At 43.6% G+C, this 11,148-nt stretch overlaps 1 protein-coding gene across 1 annotated transcript in view; it reads right to left on the bottom strand.

Annotated features, from left to right (window-relative positions):
• Positions 1-488: 488 nt before the first annotated feature.
• The window catches only part of Tpx2 (TPX2 microtubule nucleation factor), a 34,600-nt gene continuing 23,940 nt past the window's right edge, over positions 489-11,148 (bottom strand). Inside the window, exons 7-14 of the mRNA XM_050151271.1 lie at positions 9,600-9,768; positions 7,646-7,784; positions 6,271-6,580; positions 4,940-5,116; positions 3,682-3,828; positions 2,800-2,911; positions 2,050-2,237; positions 489-922 (exon numbers count right to left, since the gene is read on the bottom strand). Coding sequence (XP_050007228.1) covers positions 815-922; positions 2,050-2,237; positions 2,800-2,911; positions 3,682-3,828; positions 4,940-5,116; positions 6,271-6,580; positions 7,646-7,784; positions 9,600-9,768 — 1,350 coding nt within the window. The 3' untranslated portion in view covers positions 489-814. The remainder of the gene's footprint in view (positions 923-2,049; positions 2,238-2,799; positions 2,912-3,681; positions 3,829-4,939; positions 5,117-6,270; positions 6,581-7,645; positions 7,785-9,599; positions 9,769-11,148) is intronic.

Here is an 11,148-nt window from a genome sequence, read left to right on the forward strand (position 1 = left end):
CCTAGCCTGGTACAGCTTTGGGAGGTTGTAGAACCTCTGTCCTGTGGTGAGGTCCATCTGGGGAACGTAAGCCAACAGGGGACAGGCCCGTGGAGCTTACAGACCTGTCTTAACTTCCAGCCCGAGTGGTGCCTTCTGGTCACCCTGCCACAGACTGAACTACATCACTTTGTAATCCCCGTCAGGAGGATGGACAGCATTCCTGGAAAACAGTGAGTAGAATATATCCCTGTGACCTTTAATAAAAATGTTATTCCAAGTCAGGTTTGAAAATGCAGGCTGCACCAACAGTAAAGAACGTGCTGCAACAGCAGCTCTGGATGAAGGCATCCGTGAATCCACGCCGTTGGCCGTTGTCTTCCTTGGTGCCATTAAGGACGGCCCCTGCCTCAGAGCACAGGGCTCCTTAACCACAAACTCAATCTGAACAGTGAATGAATCTGACAGATTAGCTGCGTCTCATTCATATTGTAACGGAAACCACAGCCCAGGATTTAATGTCCTTTATTTTATGCTTAAAATATACATAGAAAAGAAGGGTGGAGGGAGATTAGGAGAGAAATGATAGACTGTGCTAAAGTAAGCACTTGAAATTCTAGTCAGAGCTAAGCCCAATGGTAAAGGAGCAATTGATGTTGGAAGGAAGACAGCTACAAGAAGTCTGGTTAAGGCCTAAATGAGCTGTGTCTCATTAGCTCAAAACTATTTATAATGATCCTCAAGAAAACTGGCATCCATAGTTGTCAGGTCCACTGCCACGCAGGGGTGGCCTGAGAAAAGGCTGTCTCTACGCCCGGTGTGATGCACAGAGCGTCTACTGGAATCGGGTGGAGAACTTAGGAGACACAGGCACAGTCAGCGGCAGCTCGCTGGACTTCACCTCCACGGCTGCGTACTTGCGGATCGGATTCGCCTTGTGCACCTGAGGAGGAGGAGAGCAAAACTCCAGTGAGAAGGAAGCTGCAGAACTATGCAGTCGCTTGCTTTGTCTTTTAGAGGAAACCGGCTGGAAAGCTTGACAGAGCCCAATTACAAATTAATGAAGGAGCGCACATCAGATGGAGAAGTAGGGTGTCCTAACAGGTTTCTACTGTCGCTTACTGGGTCCCTCACTAAGAATGTCAAATTCATCCTCAGTGTAGCTTACTAGGGAGAGTAATAGATAATAGAGCCTTTCTCAACCATGGCAAACAAAGTCACAAGGTAAAAAATTGTGCCAGAGCCTGGAGCAATGGCTCAGGGATTAAGTGAGTGCATTGATTGCTCTTCCAGAGGACCCAGGTTCAATTCCCAGCACCTACAACCATCTGTAACTCTAATCCCAGGGCATCTGTCACCCTCCTCTGACCTCAGAGGACACCAACAAAGCACACACAGGGTGGATATGCATACATGCAAGCAAACCACTTATATGCATAAATTAATAAATCTTAAAATTAAAAAAAAGATGTAATATTTTTAAAAAGGAGACCTAATGCCCCTTTTCTAGCTTCCATGGGTACTCCATGCAAGTGGTACATAGAAGTGTGTAGTCAAAACACTCATATCTAAAAATAAATTTTTTTAAAAATCACCAGAGTAAAGTTTTAAGCTTATTTGATTGACTTTTAGTATTCAACAAAAATCAGTCCAAACCTAAAGGCAGAGAAGAGCAATAATCAAGAAGGCTGCTGGAGCGAGAGGTGTCAGCCACTCATGAAGAGTGTAAGATCAGTCTTAGAGTTAGCCAGTTTAATGCAGCAACAAGCAGCAGTGACTACTTGTGCTTAGGGTGCTGCAAGGACCTACACCAAGAATTGCTATAGAGACAGATTTATACTGGGAACAAACTCAAGCACCAGGCAGGTACCTGAAAAAGGAAAAAAAAAAGGGAAGAAAAAAATAACATGACAAAGCAGAGGCTGATTTTCGGGGTGTACGTGGGAGAGACGGTACTGTTCCCCTCCCTCGGCTGTCAGGTGGATGTGGAATAGCTTGCCCCAGCTCCACCAGAAAACACAACAGAGACGAGCCAGGGTTTGGCAGTGCACACGCTGCCCAGTCGATTACCAGTTCTCTCCGTAGCCTGGCCAGCTCCTCCTTTTGCTGCTGCTCTTCCTGTTGCCTGACCTCCTCCAACTGCTGCATCTTCCAGGCTTCCATTTCAGCCGTCCTCTTCTCCAGCTCCTGACGCTCCTTGGCTCTCCTCTCGGTGGCCAGTTGAAAGGGTTCCTGAACTAGAGAACCGGAAGGGTTCTCTGAGTACAGAAACAGAGACAACATTGATGCAATGCAGTACTTCATAAACCTAGTCCTCCAGGACTAGGCCAAGTGGAGAGACTTAGCTAGCACCCAAAGGCCACTGAGGAAGAAGCGTGGAGTAAAGTCACATTACAGACTTGCAGTGCTGAGTAGCTGAGAAGGCTTACCGAGATAATTCAGTGTAAATGAGACAAAAGCAAGACCCAGACAGGTGAAGTAGTTTGCTCAACCCTGTGTGCTAAGTAGAAGAATCCCAACTTCCTGCCATGTTGCCCACAGCTAAGAAATCTCCACACCCTTCCCTCATACACTGGCTCTCTTCCTGGGTATGACTAGCCTGTGACTATCACTGAAAGGCCAGCTGTGTCTCCCACGACTCCTGTTCTACCCCAGTTGCCCCAACACACGACACCTTAAGGGTGCTACTAGGTCCAAAAAGAGCAAAAGGCCGGGTCTGAGGGAAGAAAGCTGCCATCCTCTCAGGGAAGAGTTCTTGTTGGCATAGCAAGTCCTAGAAACCCATTCTGGCCCAGCCCCCGGTAGCACATAAAATACTACCAGCAACTGATTTCTTCTCCTTCTTGGGAACAAAAGGCTCTTGGAAGATGACGGTGTTTGGACGAGCCTTGAAGCAAGCTGCTTCATTCTGCTGCTTCTGCTCTTCCTCCAGCTGTTAAAAGGAAAGCCTGTGAGACAGCAGCATACAGTGGCTCCTGACTACTGCAGCAGCAGCACACATTCGGGAGGTTCTGGGCTGCCTGTTAAAAAGCTAGCACTTCCTACCCCTTATTTCCTGTGAGTGAGTGGTCAGACCCAGAGGCTCAATTAAATCAGGGTTAGCTTTTATTTTGAGGAAAGAGAATAGTGATAGTAGTAAGAGTAGATGACAATTATACCAGCCTATAAGCAATCAATCAATCATGCCTTTAATCGCCTATTATGATATATAAAGGTCAATTATATCACATACCATGCTGAGAAAACAGCCTGTCTTATTGAGAACCAATTCTCTCAGCATGATTTTTTACCAAAGCACCAACTTAAGGAAATAGATGAGAAAGAAGTTACAGACACTCTTGACTAAGGAGTCCTGCACCACCAGGTGACTGCTAACACAGAAGTAAGCAAAATTCAGCCTTCTGGCCAAATGCAACTTGAACTAAGAATAGTATTTACATGTTCAAATATACATATGGGGCAAATGGGGAGAGAAATTATTTGACAGAAGTCATATGTAACCTATTAAACTTAAAATGTTACCTGACCTTTTACAGAAAAACCGATGTGACTCCTGGTTTACACAGAATATATTAAAGTAATCAAATCTCTCATCCCAGACGATTTCAAGAGATAGTGGATCTACCTGTCCCAACCTCTAGTCCCGCCCACTCACTACACACCCATCAACCAACCACCATTCCAGCTGCTCCCTATTCCTACCTGGTGCTTCCACAGCTCCGTCTTATAGGCGCCTCTCTTGTCTGTCTCCAGCAAGAAAGGCTCAGATTGAGTCACATTCTTTACCTTTTTCTCTGGCAAATTAATGGTGTCAAAATGAGGCAGAGGAAGTGCCTTGAACTTGGGCACCTAATGGAAAAGCAAACAGAAGAGTAACATAAGGATCTACGATCAATGGGGAAGTCAGGAAAACATATCCCACAGAGGACATCTGATTCTGTTGACGACTTCAGTACCTTTCCACCTTCAAATCTCTGAATAACATAGATAAACGCAAAAACTTACAAAAAACTCTTGCCAGACTTGGCAATGCACACCTATATGCCCAGACCTCTGGGAGCTGATGAAGCAGGGTTAGGAGATCAACGCTCTGCCTAGACTACATAGTGAGACAATTATCTCAAAAGTCAAACAGAACCAAAAAAAAAGCCTATTAGCAAGTATGCTGGTAAGCATTTTGCCAGCATGACACAGTCAGGGTTATCTGAAAAGGGGAAAATTCAACTAAGAAAACATGGCCAAACAAGAACCTTCTTCCCAAGTGCGGTATTTTATCATAGCAATAGAAAGCAAACTGAGACAGAGAGAAAGCAGTATTTGTTCCTAAGTATGTGCATGAACCTGAAAGACAGGAAGCTAAGTCAGTTCTCAAAGCCACATGGTCTAGCAGAAAAGCAATTGACCTTTCTCTACCCCAAAGAAAACCTAGGTTTTCCTCCTAATCCTTCCAAAACTAGCCTCCTTGTGCCAGGCAGATTATTTAAATTACTTGCCCAAAACAGATTTCCAAAGGGGTCTTGCAAGCATCAGTGGAAAGCAATGGTTTTAATAGTAATTTCATATAAAGGCATACATATACTTTTTATTAGAAACTATATTTTCATATATTTAGTAAAAGTTCCCTGAATGCCAAACAGTGTTGGCGCATACCTTTAATCTCTGCACTCAGGAGGCAGAGGCAGACCTAGCTCTGTAAGTACGAGGTCAGCCTGTTCTACAGAACAAGTGCCAGAACAGGCTCCAAAGCTACACAGAGAAACCCTGTATCAAAAACCAAAAACAAAGTTCCCTGAGTGATACATCCCTATAATCCCAGTACTTAGGAGGCAGAGGCAGGACAAACACAGATTCAAAGCCAGTCTGGTCTACACAGCACGACACTGCCTTAAAAAAAAAACAGGGGGGGAAAGCTTCCCTTTAAGAGATCAAAGAATAGTATTTTGCAAAATAAAATACCTACCTCTCCTTTCTGCATTTCTTTTATTTTCTTCTCCTTCTGCAACTGGCACTCTTTGTCCCGGGTATCAAAGGAGAAAGGGCACACTTCCACGTTTCTGGCCTCTGGGATGTGGGGCTTGTACGGCACCCCATAATGTGGCACAGGTTGAGCTCGTATCACGACTGGTTTATCCTCTTCCTGAGAGAGAAACTACAGTTTAGAAACAAGACTCCTCAAGACTCCCTGCCCACCCACCTCAGAATGGGAACTCAGAAGGCACTGTATGAGATAAGTCACTCAGCCTGAGATGTGACTACAGAAACCTAGCTTCCTTTTCTACCAAAGATGGACAACGCCAGCTCAGCTGCCACATCACAGGTCATTGCAACGTAAAAACATTTGGTAAACGACAACAAAGTTACTCTAAAAATCTCAAGTTCCTCACAGGGATGCTGGAATAACTAATGAGATCCGACAGGCAAAATGAGGAGCAGAAGAAAGTACTAGGCAAGCATACTTCCACCTTAGACTCTGACTCAGACTCTAGACTCTAAAACATGTGACTGGAATTAATGGTTGCCAAACCCAGAATAGGACCAAGTTAGTTGTTTGGGTTCAAGCTAGTAACATAAGATTACCATGTATTTTAGTTTCCACTGAACCTATAAAAAGGTTTATGCTGATGTTTGCTATAAAATTACCCTAACTCTGGCCGGGCAGTGGTGGCGCACACCTTTAATCCCAGCACTCGGGAGGCAGAGGCAGGCGGATCTCTGTGAGTTTGAGACCAGCCTGGTCTACAAGAGCTAGTTCCAGGACAGGCTCTAAAGCCACAGAGAAAACCTGTATCGAAAAACAAAAGAAAACAAACAAACAAAAAAAAATTACCCTAACTCTGGATATGCAGAGATAAGATAGGAGATTGGTAAGAAGCCAGCATGACCAATGACAGTTCACATTTCATAGTTCCATGAATCACCACTTTCAGACACCTTTGTGACCCTTGTGTATCAAGGACAATACAATGTAACTGCTTTTTTAAAAGTCCCTCTCTGAGCAGTGACAATAATTCAGGGAACTCTTGACCGTGTTACAAAGCCAGCATGACCAATGCTAGAGGGATGGACAAGCCTCTAGTGCTTAACTTCCCTGCTGTTTTCACAGACTGCAACCCGTTATCGCTCAAAGTCGAGAGTCACACCTTACCAGTCACTCTCAGAGGAGCAAAACAGATGTTCAAACATTCATATTATTCTTACAGACTAGAGCTGATTGCCTTTAGGCCCCATTAATTGTAAAAACTCAAATTAATGATACAGAAAAAGGGAAACATTCTCCTCCCAAGCAATCACCTCATCTTCTCTGGGGGGCAATCGAATTCTGTTCTTCAATGCAAAAACTGGTGACTTGGGGACAGTGGCTGGAATTACCTTCTTTTCAGGAACACCCACAAAATCCTCCAGGATCTTAGTTGGGCACGGTCTGGAATGAAACTCAAAGTGTTCATCCTCTGATTTTTTCTTTGATTCTCTCTCCTGAATTCGTTTCTCAATTTCCAAATCAAAACCAACAGGCTGAGTGGGAGGTTTAACAGGTATCTTGGGCAAGACAGGACCACTTTCAAAAATTCTGGGATCAAGTTCCCGAGCTTTGAATTTGTATCTGTAAGGAGGGAATTTAAATAATAAACAAAGAAGGCTTTTTAAATTAAACTACACAAAGTAGAACAAAACCTATAAATAAGCAATAAGATGACATGTACAGCAAAATCTCTCCTCTCCATCTTCTCTTCACCTCCTGAGAAGACTAAACGAGGCAGGTAGGAATATGGAGGCTTGGGACTCCATGATGGCAAGCACCTGTAATCCTAGCATTCAGGAGATAGAGACAGGGGACCAGAAACTCAAGTTTGGGGCTGGTGAGCTAGCTGGCTCAGGGGTTAAAAAGCACTGGCTGCTACTCCAAAAAGCCTCAGTTCCCAACAGAGAACAACCATCTCTAACCATCTCCAGTTCCAGAGGCTCTGATATCCTCTTTCACTAGGCACCACACAAGCATGCCAGTACTGCAGACAATACATGAAGGCAAAACTCCCATAAATATAAAATAAAATTAAAAAAAAAAAAAGCAAAGTCATCTTTGGCTAATAGCAACTTTGAGGTCAGCTAGGAATACATAAAAACCCTTGTCTAAAAAAAAAAAAAAAAAAAGTAGGGGCAAGCAAGGCTGGTCTGTAATCCAGGCAATTCAGGCCGAGGCAAGAGAATTGGATAATTAGACATACCTGTGCTACAAAGCCAGCCCAAGCAACTGAGTGAGCTCGACTTGAAAAGTTAAAAAGGACTGGGACGTAGCTCAACAGTAGTGTTTGTCTTACGTGCACAAAGGCCCTGGGTTCACCCCAACACCATAATGATGAGGAAAGATCTAGGCAGACAAGTTCCAGCCTTTTCTAAAAGGAGAGCTCTAAAAATCCTTTGACAGCCAGGAAGAGGTAAGGTCTACCTAGACTAGGAATCCAAACTAAGTTCTGCTACTCGCGCTTTGGCTTTGGACTTTTACCAGATTGTGCTCCAGGGCACCTCCACATCCCCACCTCAGTCACAGTGACAGGAGCACAGTCTACAGAGCCAGCATGAGAAGGGAAACAGCAACTGCTGCCCCCATAGGCCGAAAGCAAACAGGCAGGCTTTGCTAGCCTTCCTCAGACATGCCAGCAGGACTCACTGCTGCAGCTTCTCAAGCTCCTCAGCTTCCTGTTCTGCTGCACTTTTGCAGGTCACAACTCTCGCACGGTATTTAGTTTGCAGTATGGGAGTCTGGGGGTCTCTTGAGATCTTGGTCACAGATCTGGAGGGTAACAAGTCTGTAAAGCAAAATCAAAGACATTTGCTTAGTTCTCCAAAATCCAATTGACCTGTAAATGCTGACCCAACCAGATAGAAAATGGACAAAGCAGGGTACCTGGCTTTGTGTGCTCAACCCACAAATGTTCCCTCCCTTCTTATGAAAGGGTAAATTCTTCTGCCATCTTTGCACTGAAAACTTAACTATGCCGATGGAGGTCTCTGCCATTGCATAGGCCTTTCGACTGACAACAATCTACTTTGCTTGTTGTTAACAATGTTTTATTACAGTTTTCAGACCTTTACAAACCAATGAGAAATTCCCAATTTTATGAATTTCACAACAAATATCCATATCACTCATAGCAAGTCAATGGTAAAGCCAGGCATGATAGTACACGCCTGTAATCCCAGCAATTAGGAAGCTGAGGCAGGAGAATCAATACTTGATGCCTAACCTAGGCTACATTTCAACTTTCAAACCGACCTCACTCCAGCTACACCAAGCAGGGAGGCAAAGAAGAAATAAGTCAGATAGTAACTGGGGAAAGTTAGAGACAGACAGAAAGAGCAAGAGCAACTATCCCAACACATCAGTATTTAGAGCCGTGGTTCTCAACCCTCCTAATGCTGCAACCCTTTAATATAGTTCCTCATGTTGGAGACCCCCAACTATAAAATTATTTTTGTAGCTACCACATAACTGTAATTTTGCTGTTATTAGCCGTTAAGCAAATATCTTTGCTTTCCGACAGTCTTAGGTGATCTGTGTGAAAGGGTCATTTGACCCCCAAAGAGGTTATGAGCCACAGGTTGAGAACGGTTGATTTAGAGCCTTAACAATGCTCGCAGAGGGTATTTCCCTGGTTAGTAACAAGCCTGACAATTTTCAATCTAGACCTTATATAAAGGTGAGAAAAAGTATTATCTGACTCATTTACTGGAGTCTCTTTGGAAACAATCTGACTATGAAGGAGTGACTTAATTCCATGAAGATTAAAAAAGGTCATTATTTTCATAATATAAAATGTCAGGATATAGTAGCAATCTTAAGGAACACTGTAGTTAGGGTTGAGAATGTAATACATCTGTAGAGTGATTGACCAGCATACACAAAGCCTTAGGCTGAATCCCCAGCACTGAAAAGGAAAACAGAGAAATACTGCATTTAAAGTAAGTAACTCATGTGGTCACCTACAACAAAGTGCTAAGCAATGCCTAATAGGAAGAGAAAATTTACAGATAGCTCAAAAGCGCACCCTGTTTTACCCAAAATATTAGCCATATTTGTTTTTGAGTCTGGGTTCTTTGTCGTCCACGCTAGCCTTGAAATAACTATTTAGACCAAGTTGGCCTTGAGCCCTCACCTCCCAAATGCTGAGATAAGAAGCATACACCACCAACCCCCCTTAGCCACATCTCCTGGTAAGTTATTTTATAGTACTTTTTTCTTTTTTCTTTTTTGGTTTTTCAAGACAGGGCTTCTCTGTATAGCAGCAGCCCTGGCTGTCCAGGAACTCACTTTGTAGACCAGGCTGGCCTCGAAATCACAAAGATCAGCCTACCTCTGCCTCCCGAGTGCTGGGACTAACGGCGTGTGCCACCATACCCAACAACTATTTTCAATTTGTAGACTTTATCTTCTTGTAGAAATTTCTTTCATAAAGACAGAAATAAATAAAAGCCTCTCATTTGTCCACCATCGAGCCGGGACAAACGCATCAGCATTTGCGTCCGTTCCCCGCGCTCTCCGACTATCCTTCTAAACAACCACAGCTGCCGTGCTGAGACTGGAGAAGCAGCCCCGGCCAGCAAGGTCCGGGGAGGAAACTTACTCTCGTCCTTCTTATTCCTCAGGTGGTATCTACTAGGGGTTCGTTTGTGGAAGGCTTCGACCTGCTGTGCAATGGGCACATAGGTAGAAACTGATTCGTCAAATGTTCTTTTCTTTCCTTTGGACAGATTGAAGGGCTTAACAATGGTGCATCCTTTAGTCACTCGGGCCTGTGAAGGGAAGAGCAGTTGAGCACATTAAATGAGATCACAGCCACATACTTAGCCCAGCTGTGGAGCTAGGAGCCTTACACATACGAGTCCTTCAGCAAGGGTTACATCAGTCTGTGCAATCATGTTTCTTCTTTTGAAAAATCTAGCACTTGGCAAATTGTTTTGCTATAATAGTACATATGCAGTTTTCCCCAAGTATATAATGCTTTGAACCAATCAAGAGCACGTTTTCTTGGAATTCAAAGGGAAAGGGAAATGAAAGATAAAATCACTCATACAAAACTGGCATGGGCTGCTGGGTCTGCATCAGGTCAGGCAGAGGTCTAACTTAGCTCTCTCCACATAGACCCTCAAACTGATTGACACCAAAGTCTACCCACTGTGAAGCATTAACTTCTCATCTATTTTTAAGTGAGTTTTTTGGTCGGGTCTCTCTGCGTAGCCTTGGCTGGTCTGGGACTCACTATGTAGACCAGGTGGCCTTTAACTCACGAGAGATTCACCCATCTGCCTTCCCAGTGCTGGGGTTAAAGCCATGCACCACTAGGCCTGGCTCAATCATTAATTGTGAATGGAAGCAAAACTCAAGGGCACATTTCTAATGAGGCAGCGACGACGACAAATTCTTAAGGCTGACTTGAGCAGCGACAGAGTATGATCTCATCTCAAATAAAAGACAAAGATCACTATAAATGTGAGCAGCTCACTACCTGCAGAATGCTGATTTAGGATCATCATTGCTTCTGGTGGTGCTCTGCTAATAAAACTAGACACATTTCAGCACTAGTCATACGTCTGATGTATAGAGACATTCATGCAGACAAAACACATGTACACATTAAATAAATAAATAAATAAATAGGGGAGGCTGGAGAGGTGGCTCAGTGGTTAAGAACACCTACTGTTCCTCCAGAAAACCTAGAGTTCAATTCCCAGCTTGCACATCAGGTAGCTCAGACAACCATCTAATTCCAGCTGTCAAGTAGTGATCCTAGTTCCTCTTCTAAACTCCGCTATTACCCACACATACGTGACACGCACTCACAAGATACACAAGTATATAGATAAATAAAGAAAAAGAAATAAATAGGGCTGGAGAGATGGCTCAGCGGTTAAGAGCACTGCCTGCTCTTCCAAAGGTCCTGAGTTCAATTCCCAGCAACCACATGGTGGCTCACAACCATCTGTAATGAGGTCTGGTGCCCTCTTCTGGCCTGCAGGCATACTAGCAAACAGAATACTGCATAAATAAATAAATAAATAAATAAATAAATAAATAAATAAAATATTAGGGAGAAAAAAGCTTTAAAAAAAAAGAAAAAGAAACAATAAAAGTATTTAAAAATAAAAAGTATACACCCAGCATCCCGTTATTGG

Source organism: Alexandromys fortis, unplaced genomic scaffold (genome assembly GCF_014885135.2).
Source record: "Alexandromys fortis isolate MF-2015 unplaced genomic scaffold, M_Fortis_MF-2015_v1.1 scaffold_27, whole genome shotgun sequence".
NCBI lineage: Eukaryota > Metazoa > Chordata > Mammalia > Rodentia > Cricetidae > Alexandromys > Alexandromys fortis.